We start from the raw sequence: 20,356 nt of genomic DNA on the forward strand, positions 1-20,356 counted from the left end.
GTCACCTGCACCTGGTTCAAAGTACTGCACAGTCTAGAAAATGCCAGTTATGAGGGAAGGCCTCTACTACTTCCGAGTTTGGAAAAGGCAAGCTAGGTTTAAATAGCCCTTGGGACGGTGGAGCTCTCCATTATGGTTGTGGGAATGGATCCTCACAAAGTCGGCATCAGTTCTTCCTTCGATGTCAGTTCTTCCTCGTCAACTTGTAAAGGCCCAAATAAGGGACCTCTGCTTGGACAGCCTAAGTTGAGGAGCACCCTCCCTCAGAAAAGGGCAAACACCAGAAGTTGCTGCCTGAAAACTCGTACCCAGGTCTCTCCTAGATCACATTATTTGCTTGAATGAAACTGAGAGAAAAGCAGGAAAGGGCCAGTAAAGATAAAATTAATTTATTTGCCCTCACAACTTCGTGGGCCACACTGGGGCCCCATGGTCCTATGAGCATGGCCTGCAGCAGTGGGCTGGGAAGTCCCGTGCTCTGGAGTACCTGCTCCCTGTCCGGAGCTGCCCAGAGCCAGGTTCCTCCTGACCTCGTTCATCATCCTGCTCCCACATGCAAGGGGTGCACAGGTCCACCTGCAACACACCCGGGCCTGCCTCTGGCCGCAGGACAGGGCCTTATGGGTGGCGGCAGCACTGGTCCTTGTGGGCCTGGGTTGGTGGGCGGGCAGGGGGGCAGGCAGGAGAGCGTGGTTCAGTGCAGAGAGCTGCTGTTCTGCTCTTCGAAGGCCATCTTGCCCAGAAGCTGGCTGTCCAACTCCACCCCACTTACAGGTAGCTGGAAGAAGTTCATTTCAGCTGCCAAGGCTGCCATGGCAGAAGGGTCCTGGCCAAACTGAGCTCGCAACATCATGTCCATTTTCTCCAGCCTCCTCTTGAGCCGCTTGGCCTCCCGCTCTCGGATGAGTCGGGCCTGCCGCTTCTCTGGGGTCTCGTTGGCCCGCTTCAGCCTCATGGCCTCCCGATCCCGCTGCAGCCTGCGTGCCCGCTGCTCGTCTGTCTCCTGCATGCGCTGCAAGCGCTTGGCTTCACGGTCCCTCATGCGCCTCACCTCCCGCTCCTCGGGGGTCTCTTTGTCCCGCCGGCTCTTCTTGGCCGTGCGCTCTCGTTCCAGCCGCTGCAGCCGTACTTCCAAAGGCTCATTCTGTCGACGTAGGGCCCACTTGCGTACGCTGGGGGTCTGGGCTTCCAGTAGCTTCCGGTAGGCAGCACAGTTGTTGCACACAAGCAGAATTCCAGCAGGGTACACTGGAGGACTGAAGGCAATGTCCTTCCCCTCGGCACTGGAGGGGCCCTCATTGTGGGCTGGGGGTAGGGATTCCATATTAAGTACTTCAGGAAGTTTCTCGCTGGAATGCAAAAATTTGGGATGGTTAGTGTTTTCTTCTAGCAAGGCTCAGATATTCAGCCCTGGCTTACTCCTGGCCTACCAGACCAGTTGCTTCGAGTTCACCGCTAGAGGTCAGTTTGAATGACTGGCAGACCTCTTCTACCTCTCCACCCGTTATCCTCCGTGGGCTAGAGCGTCTACCAAGCCTTAAAGCCCCCCTGGAGTTAATGACTGAGCCAAATGCCACAATGAACCAGAAATCAGAGGAGCCCTTACAGTGTGGAGTTTTCATTCAAGCTGGAAGGACGGTGTTTGGAAAGGCTGTGCAGCGCCAGTCCCACTGTGGGAACGGCGGCTCCTGGAGGTGGAGACCGCCTTTAGTGAAGGCGTACACCACTGACCCACCTCCTCTCCTGGCACCGCCTGCAGTGCAAAGGCAGAGTCTGCGCTGTATAGTAGGCAGACGGGATGAGGACACACTGTTCACATAGTTCCAGTCTTCCTAGGAAACAGTGGAGACCATGTCCTCATGCCGGGGTCCTCTCAGAACCCTGTAACTTCTTTCTCTATGCTTCCTCATGAATGTCCTTAGACTTCCCTACATCTCTTCCTAGTTGAAAATATTATTCTGATGGGAAAAGAAATGGGAATTCATTTCCCTTTGGGGATAGCTAACGAAAAAGGCATCTTTCTTTGCCTCTTACTTGTATTTCCAAATAGTCATGAGTCAGCTGCCTACGCATTACCTGTCTGTTGCCTTCCCTTTGACTTGGGAAAGCAGAACCCACACCCAGTAATTTGCTCCCAGCACAACAAGAGTAGGCGCCCGGCTAACCTGTTAAAAGTGGCATGGCTGGTGAAACGGGCTCCACACACAGCACAGTTAGAACGCTGGTCCTCCGAGTGGATTAGGAGGTGGCGACCCAGTGACCCCGGGGAGCTAAGAGCCCGGCCACAGACGGGACACATGTAGCTCTTGGCACTCACCACTGCTGCAGTGTGCTGTAAAACAAAGCCTTAATCTGTCAGTCTTGCACTGCTTCCAGGACAATCTGCATCCACTTAGAAACTACTTTCTAGGAAATGTCCCCTTTCCTCAGTCTGGGAACAAGGCACTTGCAATTATTCTCTCTGGCCCCTGGAAAGTTCACAGTTTCCGGGTTAGTGGGCCTTCAGAAGGGCCTGGCCATTCAGACCATTGCTCAGATTTCATTAGTTGAGCTCTGACTACATTCTGGGAAACGTGGCTGGCTCGAGGAACAGTGGGGCGCCAGAGCCCTCTTCAGAGGCTCAGGATTATTTCTCCCTGTCTCCCTAGTTCACTGTGCAGGTATGAGTACGTGTTAAGGGAGTGATAAAGGCCAATCTAGAAGCTGGCTGGGAATACTGGTATGCGACAGGTATTTATATTCTGCCTGTCCTCGATCTTTTTAAGACAGTCTTCCAAAGAAATACTTCTCACGAACCAAGTGTCTTCATGGTACAACCCAGGCTGGCATGTGTGCTAATGCCTTGTCACTAAGATCACAAGACACAGGTGCTCTGCAAATGGACCATGGTAAAATCAGACACAAAAGTCTGATTCTGGTCTTCTTGTTTATACTAACTTCATTGGTATTTCAGAAACATTTATGTTAACTAATGTTTTTCTTTAAAACAAAGTCCTCATTATTAATAGATGTTAGTTTCTATTTCACTGTTTAAAATACGTATTAATAATTTTGAAAAACACAATGATACTTAATTTTCACAGTGTGTCTGCCTGGGAACCCAGAATGTATTTATACAACATATCCCCCTGATTCTCTAAAATGCTTAGAGGACTGGAGTGGAATCTTAATGGAAGCGACGACCCAAGATTCCTCAGGAGCCTGAGGCCCAGGCAGGGTCCAGGCTACAAACAAGCTGCCAGTGCACACGGCCCCCCACACCACACCTGGTACACGTGAGCGATCAGCTGCTCCCGACTCCCGCAGTCCAGCTGGCAAAGGGGACACTGGCAGAGTTCAAGCAAGGGGTCAGAATTCAGATTCTCTGCGACCTGCGATTCAACAGAGCAGCAACTCATTAGTACTCTCACTAGTCTCTTCACTGCCCTCCCCTGCCTTTTAAACAGGGGATCCTGTTAAAAGGAGCCCAATCTGCTATCACATGTCACATTCTTAGCTTCTCATGGTGGGACAAAGTAATAGTTGAAAGGGAACTAAATTTGTTCCCGTCTTTATTTTCTCCAGGGCTTCCAGCCATGAGGACACAGGATTGCCCCAGAGAGAAATGATCTGTTTCTTCCCTTAAGGTAAACTCTGCAGAGAAAGGATTAGCTAGCTTCCCTCCTGTCACGCTCCTTACGGGAATACGATTTAGTGAGAGGGTGGCCCTGCAGGTAACACTTGGACTTGACTTTGTAAGCATATTCAAGAGTACACCTTGGGAAGTAAGCGTTCCATTTTGCAAAGGTGGCTATTCTGCCTGGAAGAAATGGGGATTGTTAGGAGGAAGGCTGCACGGGGGCGCGGTGATACGTGGGTGGAAAAGAAAGCTGGCGTGACAGGAACTGTGTGCGTGAGGTGTGAGTTCTGCTGCTGCAAAGGAAGCGGCCTCGGGCTCAGGCCCGGGAGACTGTCAGAGGTAGGACTGTTCACAGGGTGAGAAGCATCAGGGCAGGGCGTTCCCGGACTCAGGAGCCATCTGTCACTTGCCTCATGCTCTACCACTTCGTTCCCACCAACAGGCTGCTCTGCGCTTTCTAACTCTTTTTCCACTTTGACCACCCCTCCATCTTCCTCTGACGTGTGGGAAGAGACTTCATCCTGTGTGGTCTCCTCTTCATCACCCTCACTGTCACCTGAAACACACAAATTGGTCACTTGTTCTGATTTTGGCATGAATACGTCCTGAGCTTCTATCCACCCTAGAGTTTGCAGCTATAATAGAAAAACATTTTCAGATCTCTCATAATATATTTGATATCAGTGCTTAGTTGGGCACATATCCATGTCAAGTGGAAACCAGCTATAGCTGTTATTTATTATGCCATAGATGCACTAAAGAGAAAATCTGAGGCAAAACTGCATTGGAAAATGGTTATTGGGCCCTCTACATTTCATAAAAATGGTCCTTCCTATGCATGGCTCTCAAATATCTCACACTTCAAATCACACCTCCCCAAGCACCTCACACCAAGCTCATTCTCATAGCACGCCACCTCTGACTTACCAGCACTTCTGATTTTATGACTAACTTTTCTCCCCCTGCAGAATTTTTCCATGGTGTCACTATACTATTTTACTCTGAGCCCAACTAATCGGTTTGTTCCCAACAAACCCCAAGGCACACTTACAGAAGCACCGGCAAGTTTCTTGTCCCTCTTATCAGTAAAGGAAGCAGTAGTAAATTAGTTAAAAATGATGTCACTTTATAGGAAAGAGTTGTTCATCACAGTGGAAAAATTAGCAAGCACAACCTCAGGCAGTCTACAGTGGTATGCGACTCACTGTTCTTCTCTACTAGTGATCGCATTCTAAGCTAAGAAAGTCCGTTGTTTCTGTAGGTTCTTTGGATTATCTGATGGGTAACTGAATGCATTAAGTAGAAGGAACAGGCCGTTCTTCACTTTTAGGATGAAATGTAATTTCTTGCGACTGAAGTAAGAATTGAGTTTGTTTTAGTTTGTGGGGCAGGTTGGGGAGGTCTGCCTGTGGCTAGGGAATCTGCAAGGTTTGTGGGAACTGATTTTTCTTCTCTATTACTTATAAAATAGAGAAAAAAAAGATGAAAAAAATAACAAGGGGAGTTCTTCCTGAAAGGAAAAAAAAGTGCTAGTACCTTGAAGATCACAAGAGGAAGCCAAACCTAGGGAAGCTGTCAGGCTCCAGCCCCTTCCTAGACCCACTTAGATCCTGGACTTCCGTGCCTGATGTGAGTGAGAAAGGGATACAGGGTAGAATGTCACCAGGCCACCTGTGTGAGACTAAGATTTCCTAGCTAACAGTGCTGCTTACCTTCTCTCTCCTATCCCTTGCATAACTTCTAAATCCACCAGTATGTGAGCAACACCCATTATTACGTTTCCTTTCTTACTGGGCGAAACTGGTTCTGTTCCCTTTCTTCATGAGAAAGTCTAACCAAATCATCTGCTAGTAGTTACCTGTCTGTATTAGATACTCCAGTTGGTTGGTGGACTAGATTTGGGCCCTGGAAAGATCTATGGTATGTATGCCTTATTCCCCAGCCCAGAACTGCTTTCATTTGAATCCACCTCAGTAACAAAGGATTGGCGCAGATTAGATCATCAGCTTCTATTTTGGAATACTTGTAAATTTAATCTAATACAATGTATCAAACACATTTTTGTCATGTCTCAATAATCCAAATATATCTCTCTACTAGAAAGATTTAAAAAACAGGTCTGCTGTCTACAGAGATGATGCATCTGTTCTAGAATGGAAACCTATTAGACATTTGCAGATGTCGCTATTCCTATTACTCAAGAAACTGGTGGCTCCTATAGGTTTTCTAGAACTTTTTGGGTTCATTTTTCTGTACCTGACAAATCAGTTACCAAATTAATTTTTGTTGTTGATGTTGCTTAATTACTAGTTTGGGTGGAAACAAGTTCCAAGAAGGTTACATAACTCTCTCTTTGTTCTCACCCCTCAAATGTGGAGAAAAATCAGAAATGTCACTCTGAATTGACACTTATACTAACCAATATCATATGGATGAGATCAGGGAAGTGTGGAAATCTTCCTAGGAAATAAGACATCTCAAAACATGTTTGTTCAGGCAGGTCATAAGACAGACAATTCATGAGGCTCAACTTGTGAACAGCCACTGTCTTTTCTGTCTCTTAAGCACAGGAATCTACTTAGGGTACTAGTGTGGGAAGACCTTGACTTTAGCATTTTATATGCTGCATAATCTCATCACCAAGTGAATCTTCTTCTGTAACATTAAAACTTCTCCCTCAAGCAAGAATTCATTAATGCCACCCTTATGTTTTATTAATTACAAATAAACGGACCCTAGGAGACAGGGATTTTTTTTCTTTTCATTGGGCCTAACCCAGGGGCTGCTTGAGCATTAATTTGTCCCTATCTATCAGAACCAACAAACCTATCTGTGTATGGCATTGCACCAAATACTATAGTCCATGAATTAAAAAACATAATGCTAAACCTGTCCTCTCTCTCTAGATAAGCATATGCCCACACACTTTAGAACACACTTGGGGACACTAAGGATCCACATATCTTTTTTATGTCTTCCTCCCAACCACCATGCACAATCCCCAGAGCACACACACTCTGATAATTCTTCTCCCATTGCCCTGAGTCATTACCAGAAGGTGCAGAACTCACTGCTACTGGAGTCCTGATCTCTTAGTTGTTGGATAGCTTGTCGCTGACTGCCAAGGTCTCCAGGAAAATCAGTTTTCATCATCGCCTGGCGGGCTTGCTCTTCTAGCCCAGCAAATACTTGATCCCCTGGTGGTCACAAGGAAAAATAGTCAGGCCACCAGCTGGGCAGCACATCCCCAGGCAAGCTGGTTGGAAGGTCAGACCATTCAAAGGTAGGAGACAGGCAGATAGATACCCTGTGGTGGGGTCATTCATCTCCAAGTCAACTTGCTGCCTCCAACAGCTTCTGGGCGTAGCTGCTCTTCCTGGGCAGTAAGCCAGATGCTCTAGAAAGCATTGCTTGCCTCTCTTAAATCCTTCTAGTCTTGACTTCTTTCAAAAGGTGATCAATTGCTACTTCACAAATTTAAATGCAGAATCTCATTTCCATTTACAACCTTCCATCAGCATTGGGGAGACAGAAGCAAGAGGCAATGTGATGGGATGAAGATAGGGCAACAAATCTGGGCAAAATCTCTGCACCTTAACATAGCGTTACCGTCCTGACTCGGTGTCTCTATCTCTGACTGCAAACAGCGCTTCAAATAATCCTTCTAAATAACAATCTCTAATCCTATCTTTCATCCACTCTCCTTCCAAGACATGCTCTGGAAGCTCTTCCTTGACTTTCTTTCTGATGATAGACATCAGAATTAGCCATGAGTAAATCAACAACTGGTTGAACAATGGTCTACAAGAACAGATAATATATGAATTCATTTTCTGTTCCTTCCTGAAACACACCAATTTTCAACAAATAATATGTATCTAGTCTCCTTGGTCCAATATGGTCTCTTTTTTTTCTTTTGTATGAAGTATGCAAAAGCCCTGGACCCATCCTTGATTTTGCATTTACTTATGATGAACTCTGCCTAGAATCTATATGGTTGTTGAAGAGTTAACACTAAGGTGTTCTTTTATTTCCAGGAGACCAGGCATAAGAAGAAAAGAGGGTTGGGTTTCTTGAGGTTTCTATTATCTCAGTCAGAATGGGAACTACAGTCCCCACTCACCCAGCAACAGGGAATAATAAAAAGCCGTAGTGAAATGTTTGACAATAGATCGGGCCCTTTCTTACAGAAGAGAGAAAGGAAAGTAAACATGCTCTGGTTCTGAGACAGGATACAAAGATGTGGGAGGAACGAACTAGTAAGCTGACCTCCACTACTAGTCCTTGGGCAGCAAAAGAACTGATAAAGAATAGGCTTTATGTGATTCACTTACTCATTGGTTCAGCAAATATTCATTGAGCACTTACTACTATATGGTAAGTGCTAGACACTAATAATAATTACTATTTGACACTTGCAACTTCCAGGCTCTATGTTAAATGCTTTATAGTTGTTATCTTAATTCTCTATAAAACTCTGTTAGGTATTACTATTACTAATTCTCTGCAAAACTCTGTTAGGTATTACTATATATGTTTGGGGGTTTTTTTGCCCCAGCCCCGACCCTACTATTTATCTTTTACTGAGGAGAAAACTAAGGTCAGTGGTGGAATCAGGTATACAAACCCAGGTCTGTCCAACTCTAATGTCCATATTTTTAAACTACTTTCTGGTAGAGATGTAAGTAGAAGGTTAGAAGGCTTATCAGAGTGGTTTTGCTGAAAACAAAGGCTTATCTTTGGGTGAGAATGGCTCTGATCCTAGTGTTAGCGTTATCTTCCTACCATGAGAAACTGATACATATAACTCAAATAGCAAAATAATGTTCTCAGGGCCAGTAAATGACAAGAGGAAAAATGATATTTCTGATACCATGTCATGAGCTACCAGGCCTGGTTTAGAGTAACTAACATTATGGCTATTATGACTCATACTGTGGGTGGGAATGGAGGTGGTTCGTGTTAAAGTGTACTCCTAGCTACATAGCCCTCAAGAAAAGGAAAAATAAGCTGCTTTAAGTCCATCTTCACAATATCTAAGATGACACATTGGATATAAATTACTGCAAGAGAAAGCAGAAAATGAATTCTGTGTTAGAGTGCTTCCTCTTCCCTTTTTGCAGATGTAAAATATTTGATTCCTCCATGTTGGTTACACTGCAACCACAAGACCATGGCCAACTGGAATGGTTACTGAATTGTTCTGGGTAGGTACATGTTTTCAGACCCGGGGGCATAGGTAGACATGGTACTAAGGAACAAGTTGTGCACTAGCATAGAATTATCAAGGGGCAGACCATTCTCATCAGTGACACTTCTGGTCTCTAACGAAACCTAGCCAGAAGCCAGCTAGGTTTATAACATACTAAGAATAAATAATTTTTTTCCCTTTCTTAATAGGGAATCATCATTGGATTAATAGAAAGACATTTCAAGATGAGCCAGTAATTCAGTTTAGTCTCCATCAACTTGAGCTCAAAATTTATTTTTGTCTATTGATGTTGTCTAAATATCTGGGCCTTCGAAGAACAGAGAGGAGTCTGTTCAATGTGATTTCCCTATCTAAGACTCTCGCTGGCAATCCCACCTAGGATAACTGGGATAAATTAATTCTGTCATTGCTTTTTGGCAGTTTGGGAAGAAAAGCTGTGTTCTTATATTTTATTTTATTCCTGAGTTGGAAAAAAGACTGAGGTAAACTGTATTCCTCAGTGCTATTCCTATTTTAAATATCACCATAAAGCAAAATATATAAAAACCATAAAAAAGAAGCAGTTTTAGCAGACCTCCTAAGAAAAGATATGTGAATGATCTTCTGTAGTTATTATTTACCTAATCTCCAAATCTGATTGTCCAGAATTATCCTTTCATGATAAGGTAGTGAGACTTGCTAAAAGTATGCCATGTTAACTCACGTGTAATATGATCCACAGAGATACCAATGGTTAAGACGTTATAGAATTAACTGTTTTTAAAATGTACCATTATTATTTCGTTCTATCTTGAGACTGTTGGAATAGGTTAAAACAAATTCTCTGGCCCCTAGATATTAATGTAGGGTGGCTATCTTATTTAATATGGATATTTATTTGCCTATTAGCAGTTCAGAAAGAATCATCTCAGCTTTACAATAAAAAGCAAGGAGCCCAGTCTCCTTTTTGTGGTATAGAATCAGGAAAATACTGTTTGTCTGACTTGACTAAGGTGTTTTAGACTAAATAAGAATAAGGCCATGCAAGCAAGTTTGAAGAACAGATGAGAAGACTGAGATGAAAGGTATTAGAAAGGCAAAGATTTTACAATTGTCTTTCTTGGGTCCTTGGTGTAGTTAAATAAAAGCAATTTCAAGCTGACTGCAAAGTAAAGCAGTTGAAACAAACTCTCTAAGAGAGCAGATGTTGAATTCAGAAAAAACGAGCTAGTATTGGGAGTGAGAAGCTTAGGATTCCATTTCTAGCTGACAGTCTCTGTAACCCAAGGTGCTATCACATGTTGGGAACACAGCCATTTACCTCACAAGGATGTTAACAGAATGAAAGAAGACAAAACAAGTTGTGCTTTTTAGAAGAGAAAGGACTTTAACGATGTTTATTCCTCCTCTGTGAGAAGCTTTTAGTTGAAGCTGAAGGTTTTTAGTTGCTCACGTATTTTGCAATCTGAAAGCAAGAATCTCTCAAGAAAAAGAGATTTTCCTTTTCTTAGTGGTTTACTTGGTTCAAACACACTCAATGAAAATGTGCAAGGGACTGTATTTTCAACCTCTCTACAAACAGTTGACAGAAATCTGTTCTCAGAAGAGACCGAGATGGGGAAGGAGGTAGGGGAGGAGGTCTAAAATAGAAACTCAGCCATCAGCAGTTTCTCTATGACTAACAACAATTCTGGGCTTTTATTCCAAAAGCTCTGCATCGAGTCTATTAATGAAGTGAAGTGGGCAAAACACAAGCGTCTGTCTAGATGTTTCTGACAAAAGGATCATACCAGTAATTTAGATACAAAAACAGTCCTTAGGAAAACCAAGTAAGTGCCAAAGCAGCCTGCCCATTGGTTTCTACAGAGGATCTGACAACTGCTGCTGGGCTACAAGAGGGGGATTCTTAATATATCCTTTTAGGCGGGCCTTTAGGTTCATGCCACACAATTATCCTCTTCTTCTTCCCAGAAAGCAGCTCCAGTGAAGCTCAGCCATCACTCTGCTCATGTGTTGATTGGCTTTGACATTTAAGCAAAGCTTCTGCAGACTCTCCTGCCTCCCAGACCTTGAGTCCATTCCATTTACTTTAAATAGACAAGCAGCATTAAATTCAATACATTTGGTTGGTTCCATTTCACTGCAAGGTGATAGGAAACTAAAATTACCTATGTCTACTTGCCACTGTTGTCATGCACAATGAAAAGATGACCTTTCAAAAGGGGTAGGGTCAGCTTCAGTACCCTAATAAATAGATCTTCAGAAACCAGCAAATCTCAGTGCCTTTTCTTCTTTGGTCAAGTTTAGTCATCTCCTAAGAAGACTTCACAGCTCTCTGCCCAAATGCATCACTGAAAACAGCTCCTCCCTGGCGGCCTGCTCTTTACTTGTAGCCGAACGTTTGTATTCACAGCCCCACAGTAAAGGCCCTCTTAATGGCCACCACTGAGGGGCCAGCAAAGTCCCACCCACTCTACCACAATACAGCGTTCACCCCCTTGACTCTGGTAACTGCATTTCTGCAACTGTGGCTGTGTCATAGTCTCCCCATCTCCATGGCCTGTTTGTCCATCTGTTTTCCAACTCCAATGCCGGCTCGTCTTGCCTTCGACTGACTATGGGGGAAGGAGATACAACTGATGGATATATGCTATGTGAACAGGCACAGGACACACAAGCCTTTACTGGCTCCCTGGCTTTACTACAATGATGCCATCACCCCACCGGCTACCTCCCTGAAATCTAACCAGTCTCTTTGGACAGGTGGCTTTTATAAGCAAACATTCAACTCCTATAATTGCCTTATTTGTGAACCCATCTTCTCTACTAAGAGAACCCTTCCTGCCCTGCCTTCGTGGGGTCACATTTGTGTCTTTTATCAATACTCATCTTCAACCAGAGAGGAGAAAACAATCCTCCTGAACTCTTGTGTTGGATCACCTATGCGAGAGATACTACATTTTATCTCCCTTGACAATGTTCACTTCAGGCCCATTGCATTTTACTGTTTTAGCAGCAATTTCCAAATCCTTCCTAAACCACTCACCTTTATATTAAGTAGCCGTGCACATCCACCTGTTCCAGAATACACTCCTAAAAGCATCTAACTGGTTCCCTCTTACCCAACCTTTCCAGGACTTAAATAGAAGAATGAATTGTATATGGAGGTTTGCTACCCTAATCTCATTAATCTAGAAGATGTCAAAATCCTCTGAAATGTTCTGCTCATACTACTTTCTCTCCTACTCTTGAAATTACCCAATAAGGTAAGATAAAGTACATAGTGCCTGGCTTACAGTATATTTTTAATGAATTTTAATTTTCTTGTCTTAACTCTTTGACTCATCTAGCCTCCCAAATGTAGATTTTTTGCATTTAAAAAAACCCTTTCATATGTTACGCCTCTGAATTCTCTTCAAATGTTGTTGCACTTTACTCAATCAGTCCTCCATAATAATAGGAAGCTATTTGTTTTTTATGAACATTTGGGCAAGGCTTATCTCCCCAGAGCATAGGAAAATGGCTAATTATCTCAAATCTGCAGAGATATTAATGTTAATTTGAAAAGGCACTTTTTGAACACCCTCTATAAGCAGTGCTGGAAGTAGAGAGGGACATATAAGGAAATATATATGGCACATAGTCTCTGTCCTGTAGAAGTTTACAATGTAATTATTATTATGATTAATTTTTAGAGCAAGTTCTTACTCTGTCACCCAGGCTGGAGTGCGGTGGCCTGATCATAGTTCACTGTAACCTTGAACTCCTGGGCTCAAGCAATCCTCCCATCTAAGCCTCCTGAGTAGCTAGGACTGTAGGCATGTGACACCATGCCTGGTAATTTTTAAATTTTTTGTAGTAGAGTCAGAGTCTTGCTATGTTACCCAGGCTGGTCTCAAACTCCTGGCCTCAAGCAATCCTCCTGGTCTCAAGCAATCCTCCTGCCTTGGCCTCCCAATGTCTTGGGATTATAGGCGTAAGCCACCCAGCCCTACAATGTAATTACTAAAATAAAATATACATATGAAACTGTTGAGAAATAATGCAAGGCAATAGTGCACACCTGGTCTTCCGGTTTCTAGTCTCTCCCTCATGTGATCCATCCCACACAGTGCTATATAGTACCAAAACAATGCATGCTTAAATGTCACTCCACTCTCTCTGCTTACACATCTTCAGTAGTTCCCTACAGCCTACAGAATGAAGTTTGAACTTGACCTGCATTCAGGCTTCCACAATGTAGAGTTAAACATCTCCAACCTATGACTTCTGGACAAATGAAACTTCTGCTTCATACAAAGACTCCTCATTCTCTGAACATATGTGCATTCCCTCTTTGCTCACATCACTTTCCCTTCCTGATTCTCCCTCTCCCTTTCTCTTTTTGTTTCAAATCCACTTTCTACCTCTAAGGCTCAGTTCAAGTGCATGGTCCACTAGGGCCTCTTCCATCAAGCATTCCCCTTGCTACCTTAGTCCACAGAGATTTCTTAATTTCCCTCCCCTTAACTTCTATAGTACATACAATCTGCAGCATCCTTATTTGGTACTTAGCATATACTATCTTGTATTTATATATGTGTGTGTGTGTGTGTATATATATATATATATATATAAGGTTACATTACAGTCTTATATATCTTATATTGTTTTACAGCCTTGATAGCCTTGTGTTTTACAGCACAAGGATTTGCACAGAGGAGATATCCTCTGTTTGTTAATGTGAATGTTAAGGATAAATAAAGTACACACTACAGCTAAGACAGGTTTCTAACACCTCCTCCAGCAACCAGACACACTTAACTTTTTTGAGACAGGGTGTTTCTCTGCCACCCGGGCTAGAACACAGTGGCACAATCATAGCTCACAGCAACCTCAAACTCCAGAATCCTCAAACTCAAGCAATCCTCCTGGCTCAGCCTCCTGAGTAGCTGGGACTGCAGGTATGCACCACCATACCTAGCTAATTTTTCTATCTTTTATAGATACAGGGTCTTGCTATGTTGTCCAGGCTGGTCTTGAACTCCCGGGCTCAAGTGATCCTCCCGCCTTGCCCTGCCAAAGTACTGAGATTACAGGTGTGAGCCACTGTGCCCGGCCCAGATACACTTTAAATCCATCATATCTGACACTAATAATCCTTTCTTCTTCACAAATTAGTGTGAGTCTCTCACCCTAAATTCAGGTTAGTCTTCCATTCCAACCCTCAACATTCCCAGCTTCCAGAAGACAAAGCCCAATACTCACAGTGAACTTTGTTTGGATTTGTCTGTTTCCGACGGGACATGTTTCCCAGATCTGAGAGCTCTGGCCTTTCCCAGTTTCACGACTGGATATGTTACTACCTCCTTGCAAGGTGCTAACCTATAATAAGAAAACGATATGGTTAGCACTTGCCATTTTTCCCAGAAATTATACAAAATTAAAAGATAAAAAGACTTTAAAAATAGCTCCTGAGCATATAAAACTCACCAGTCATAAATAATTGAACTAACGAAAGAAAGAGAGAGAAAGAAAGAAAAGAAATCTCTAGCACAATGTCAAGATCCTGAGAAGTTTAAGAGGGAACTCCTTCAGAGAGGATTTAGAGTTACACTCTAAATCCATCTTTGGAATCCAGAATACTGGTAAGTGATCACGATCAAGGTCACAGGGTAGAAAAGAAAACAAAACTCAGGCAACCAGGGTTAGAAGTACTGTGGGCTCAAAGGGATAACCCCATGAACTATAAAAGGAAGCCAAGGAGGGTGGTGGCTCACACCACAGGCCCACTGGAAGTCAAGCCCTGCAGTCTGCACCAATGGGAGCCTCCAGATGGTTTTTTAAGAAGTTACCTTGCCCAGAGGTAACAAAGGTAACACATCCCTGTGAGACAGGAAACGTCTCAAAACTCTTAGGCGTCCGTACATGAAAACAGCATGGGAAATAAAGGCCTTTATCTAGTGATATGCAGACACAGTGCTGGGCAGTGTGGATGACAGGGCGCTAAAGCAAATCAAACCTAAAATGTTGAAGATGAGCTCTCACCAGAAGAGCCAGATGCCATCCACATCATTGAATACTAATGCAGCACCCTAGTGTGGAACACCAAGCTGGCCCTGCTCACGTGTTCCACAGAGGTGGTCAAAGTTAATAACTTTAGAGCCTCTTCTCAATCCAACCACTGTGTAGCAAAGAGACCAGTGGGAGGAACAAAAAGAAAAGCTCCCCAAACAAGAAGTGCTGTAGCGACATGCATCTCCACCCTCCCTCCCCATATAGAAGGAGAAAGATGCTTAAGCCTGGAGGTTCCTGGTAACCACAAGAAAGATTGTCCCAGCCATAAGCATTGTTAGAGAATCTGAAGTGGATTAGTAGCAGAAGCTGTGACATTTTCTTTGAAAGACAGAATGAATAAACAGATATAGAATAAAAAGAGATGGATTCTCTTTCCTGCCAAAGATAGGAATGTGGATCTGGTCACTCTCTAAGTTTTCGTTCAGTTCCTGCCTTCTCAAATTGTACTCATATTGAATAAGCAAATATAAAATTATAGTTTATTGCCTTGAGAGGAGTTACGAGAGACTACTACTAGCTGTACTTTGCACTCCAGTTAATGAAGACTCACCTCCTCTTATGCCAACTAACTCTTCTATGTAGCTAGAAAGGACCTCAAACCTGTAATCAGATCCTGCCTCCCCTTACCAAAAGAAGAAAGAAACCGCAAATGGCAAAGACAGGCCTCCACAGGAAGTGGCAAAGGAAGCAGCTTTCAGGCAGTCTTCTATCATATCTGCATATCAAACACAGTTCTTTTTTAGACTTTTAATGAAAAACAAACAAAAGCTCCAAATGTATACAATAAAAATAAATTTTAACTATTTAGAGGGCAATACACTGAGCGCTAATGCTAACGGTATATGTTCTCTGTTCTAAGTTTTGTTTGTGTATATCATTTCTTTCTAATCAAGTAGTTATTTTATTAATGGAAGCAATGAACGAATCTCACACTTTGGGTCTTTTTCTATATGCCTGTGGAATCACAACATAGAAAGTTGAATGAAATGCAGGTTGTCTATTAATTTTTCTAAAATAAACCTCTCTATTGTATAAAAAAAATAGAATCTTGACTAATCTTTACATTTTCTCCCATCAATATCAGAAATTGAAATTGTCAGATAAAGGTTATAAAGTCCATTCTGAAAGAAGGCCAAATAATTTGAATCAGGCTCTGTTGAGATCATCTTGATGAGATGACATTTATACTACAGCTACAAGTCTGAGACAGAGATGAGCATGTGCATGTTTAAATCGCAGTGTCCGCTGCATCGCCTAATCCTCCTAGTGGACAAATGAGGAACTGGCCAGATGGTACCCAATGGGACTTCACACACCTGAGGGATCAAGGGAAAAATAAGCAAATCGCTCCCTCCCTCAAAACAAAACAACAACAACAAAAACACTCGCAAAAAAGGCCTAAAGGGTCATGGGCTCTTGAAAATATATAAATAAATGGCACTGAAAGGACACTCTTGACCACAGAGCAAGATCTCCGAGGCTGGACAACTGTCTTATAGGCAGTAAAAGCTAACAAAACTCATAGACATATTGTCGTAAAAGTCACTCATTCCGTTTTACTTTTAGCACTGCCTCAGTTTCCAAGCCCACATCTGAAACCAAACTAAAAATGTAAATGGACAGCTGCCTGATCATCATCATCCCAAAGAAAAATGAGATGAGGAGACTCAGGTCTGAAGGGATTCTATTTAAAAAGGAAGACAGGTCTGTCCGTCTTTAGAGCGAGGTTGAGTCCTTGGGAGGGTGCAAGGCCTCCCCTGAACACCGCCTCTGTTCTCCCACAGGTGTTCGGTTGCAGCTTCCAGGGCACACCACAGACTTTAGCAAGAAAAAACGGGTGAAATCCCAGCTTTAAGAAAAGAGGGTGAGTTCCCACCTCCAGCTCTGGTGCAGTTCCCACGGAGCAAAGTAAACTCGCCTGAATCCAAGTGATTTGTATCTGCCAGAAAGGAGAGGACAAGAAACCTGGTCACTTAGCCGCCTCGCCGTTCACCCTGTGCCCCTTGGGTTGGGTCTGCGTGTAATCAGCCGAGATGTTCCCTCAGCTTCTTCAAGCACGAGCCCAGGTAAATTCCCAGGAATTACCACACAAGGGCCAGAGGTCTTCCGAGGCGGCTCAGACAAACCCTTAGACAACACGGTCTTCTCCGAAATCTAAATTTAGAAGCTTTTCTGCGAGACCGAGACGCTGGGACCGATGCCCCCCGTCTGCACTCCCACGCCCATCCTCCCCTCCCCCCGCGCCAGCCCAGCCTGTCAGACGCCCGGGCCGTCCCGGCTGCGCCCGGCCCGAGCCCGACGAGGCCGGTGCCCGCGGCCCGGGGCCCACGCGGGGACGGTGGCGGCGCAAACGCCACCCCCTGGCGCCCGAGACCGCCGGAGGGACAAAAAGAGGAACGGCTGGTGGGAAGCCCGGGGGAAAGGGGCTGGACCGCAGGGAGCGGGTGAGCCTCGGCTGCCCCCGCCCCCCAGGCCGGAGCTGGCCCCCGGCCTCCTCCCCAGACACAGACAGACAAAAGGACCGACAGCCGGCGACCCGCAGCGGGGCGAGGAGCCCCTCCATCCTCAGCCTGGCCCCGGAGGAAGGACTCGGGGGTCTTTTTACCCAGCGCCTCGGCTCCGCTGCGCTCCGGGTCCCTGGGCCCCGCCTCCGGACAGACGGACCGCCGGACAATGGGCCCCGGGCCGCAGCTCAGGCCGGCCGGGCCGGGGCTCTCCGGGACTGGGCCCCGGCGGGCGGAGGGCGGCTCCAGGCCGAGCCGGTGGCGGGGAGCCGAGGGGCGGCGCTGCAGACGGACAAAGCCAGCGGCAGACAGACAGACGGAGGGGGAAAAAGATGGCGACGCGGGCGCGGGAGCGCGCTGCTCGTGCACTCGCAGCGAGCGGGGCGCGTGCACGAGCCTCTCCTCTCCCCCTCCCACCTTCTCCAGCCGGGTCCCCCTCCCCGCTCCCCAGGCGCGCGCCTGGCTCTGTGGGCGGGGTTTGAGGGAGGGGGCCCTGGGAGGCGGGACTTAAGGGAGCATCCAATCACAGACGTTCGCGAGGGGCCGCGCCAGCATCCCAGGGCCCCCAGACCACCAGCCTCGCACCCTCCTCGGTCTTTCTCTGGTCCTCTCAGCCCCTCAGCTCCCCCAAACCTTCCTGGACACGTAAATTCCGCCCTGACCATCAGCCCTGATCCTGGTTTCCTACCCCCACCACCGAGTTCAGCCACAAAACCCACATCCCCCAACCACAGGTCTGCCGCAGGCTCCCCCTCTCCTTAGCCCAGCTTAGCCCCACTCCCCGCCACCGTCGCCGACCTTCTTCTCTTCATGCCCCCACGCCTCACGATTCCTTGCTCCCGAGACATTTAATGTGACCAGACAGGGGGGCCACGGGCCTTTGAGGGAGCGGCTAAGTTCAGCTGTCAGAACCTCAGAGGGGAAAAATCTTGAGATTTCTTTTGGGCATTTAATTCTCTAACATGATTCTAATTAGAATAGTAGCTGTAGACCCCGGGGCAGGGAACCTTGTGGCACTGTTGCCACTTAAAAGGCATTTGGGGCAATTGAGAGCGATCGGACTGACTCCTAATAAACACTTCCTCCTGGCATCGCCCCCCTCTACTATTACCCCGTTGCCTTCCTTCCTCTCGTTCCGTCTTCTTGTAGAATGCCTGAGCCAGTCTCTGACATCGCCTACTTGAAGAAGTAGGGAATGCAGTGGAGAGAAGATGAGATCTGGTAATAACAGAACATCCAGCTTTGAGTCCCAGCTCTGCCACAGACTAGCCTGTTGACTTTGGGCAGGTCACTTCCCTATTCTGAGCCTTTGTTTCCTAACATGTAAAATGGATAATGATGTAATAATTCCTGACCCCTACTCTCATAGGGTTATGCCAGTTAAGTAAAATGAATTTCTGAAAGCTATATGCAAATATTTCTTATGATTACTGGCCCGACAAAGGCAGAACTAATGAGGATGCTTACTCTGGCTGATAAAGTGGCAAGTCCTGGTATTTGCATAAAGCATTCTTGCAAATTGTCCTTCCCCCAAATCTTTAATAAGATGATGTCATTGTCTGCATCTTGTGTTTAATATGATAGAATCGCTATATTGAAGGATCTTGGTCCTTCACAATTCTGTGATAAATAGCTCATTCATTCATTCATTATAATTGGTATATTTAGCTAGGAATTATTATTATTTAACTTCAGTCCAGGAAACATTTTAATTCATTTAAAAATTTAATCTCTAAGTAGCCGGAAAATGGCACATTCTCATCCAACTCTCAAGTTTTTAGACTGTTTTGTGTAAGAATGCAAGATGGAATAAACACTGGCTTTCATATTTAACAGTAATTCTTGATCATTTTAGACTGAGGGATACAAATACGGCTTTGTTATGTCACTTCAGAGTTAGTTGACATTTTCAACAGGGAAGTAGCTAACAGGTAAAATTAGCCTCCAGTGAAATTTCTTGGACTTATTGTTAAGTTACTGTGTAAAGTTGGAAAGCTTGTTCTGTCTCCTTGAGCCGCAAATAAAATGAGATCATGATAATGCTATTCTTTCTTTTTTTAAATACCATTATACAAATGAGAAATAAGGCTATTCTTATAACCTTCCTTTGCTCTAAAAATGTCTCTGAGACCTGTAGTCCTAGCTACTCAGGAGGCTGAAGCAGGAGGGCTGCTTGAGCTCAGGAGTTCAAGTGCAATGTATTGACAACCCATCTCTTAAAAAAAAAAGAATTTCCTCTGCTCTCACCTAAACTTGTTCTAGATTGAGAAGACTTTTTAATGAATCATCATTTCTTTCAGCTTCACTTTTATTTCTAGTTTCCCAATCTATTTACAGAGTTAGGCCATTATTTTGTCACTTCAACTATATTAACTTTCCCCTTGAAATATCTTTGTAATCCATTTTATATTTATTAGCTCCTACAATGATCTTGCTAGGGCTTTATATTCCAAAAGTAATAGTGTGAAAATTTTAAGAAGCTTGTACTTAAAAAATTATTAAGGTATAATTCACATACCATGAAACTCACACTTTAAAAATGTACAATTCAGTGGTTTTTTAGTATATTCACAAGGTTGTACAGCATCACCACTATCTAATTCCATAACATTTTCATCACTCCCCCCAAAAATCCCATACCATTATCAGTAACTCCCTATTCTTCCCACCCAGCTCCTGGCAACCACTAATCTTATTTTCTGTCTCTATGGATTTGCCTATTCTGGACATTTCATATAAAAATGAGATCATACAATACAGGACCTTTTCTGTCTGGCTTCTTTCACTTAGTATAATGTTCTTCCAGTTCATTCACGTTGTAGCATGTATCAGTATGCCATTCCTTTGTATGGCCAAATTATTTTCAGTTGAATGGATAGACCACATTTTATTTATCCATTCATTTGTTGATGGATATTTGGCTTGGTTCCACTTTTTGGCTATTATGAATAATGCCGCTATGAACATTTGTGTACAGTTTTTGTG

The 20,356-nt window shown here is 44.4% G+C and overlaps 1 protein-coding gene across 3 annotated transcripts; it reads right to left on the reverse strand.

The window, feature by feature from the left end:
* Positions 1 to 370: 370 nt before the first annotated feature.
* ZNF821 (zinc finger protein 821) lies at positions 371 to 17,747 on the reverse strand. 3 transcript variants are annotated; one of them, XM_012660509.1, is made up of 8 exons: positions 17,473 to 17,747; positions 16,744 to 16,806; positions 14,058 to 14,174; positions 6,691 to 6,816; positions 4,030 to 4,175; positions 3,267 to 3,371; positions 2,166 to 2,332; positions 371 to 1,349 (listed from the first exon to the last, which is right to left on the reverse strand). In XM_012660509.1, exons 3-8 carry the CDS (start codon positions 14,095 to 14,097, stop codon positions 695 to 697), a joined length of 1,239 nt encoding a protein of 412 aa, XP_012515963.1. In that variant the 5' UTR covers positions 14,098 to 14,174; positions 16,744 to 16,806; positions 17,473 to 17,747; the 3' UTR covers positions 371 to 694. The 3 variants fall into 3 exon arrangements, with proteins under 3 accessions (XP_012515963.1, XP_012515964.1, XP_012515965.1); XM_012660510.1 differs by lacking the exon at positions 6,691 to 6,816; XM_012660511.1 differs by lacking the exon at positions 2,166 to 2,332 and having other exon boundaries at positions 17,473 to 17,746.
* Between the last annotated feature and the right edge of the window lie 2,609 nt (positions 17,748 to 20,356).

This window comes from Propithecus coquereli, unplaced genomic scaffold (assembly GCF_000956105.1).
Source record: "Propithecus coquereli isolate 6110/MARCELLA unplaced genomic scaffold, Pcoq_1.0 Scaffold67, whole genome shotgun sequence".
NCBI lineage: Eukaryota > Metazoa > Chordata > Mammalia > Primates > Indriidae > Propithecus > Propithecus coquereli.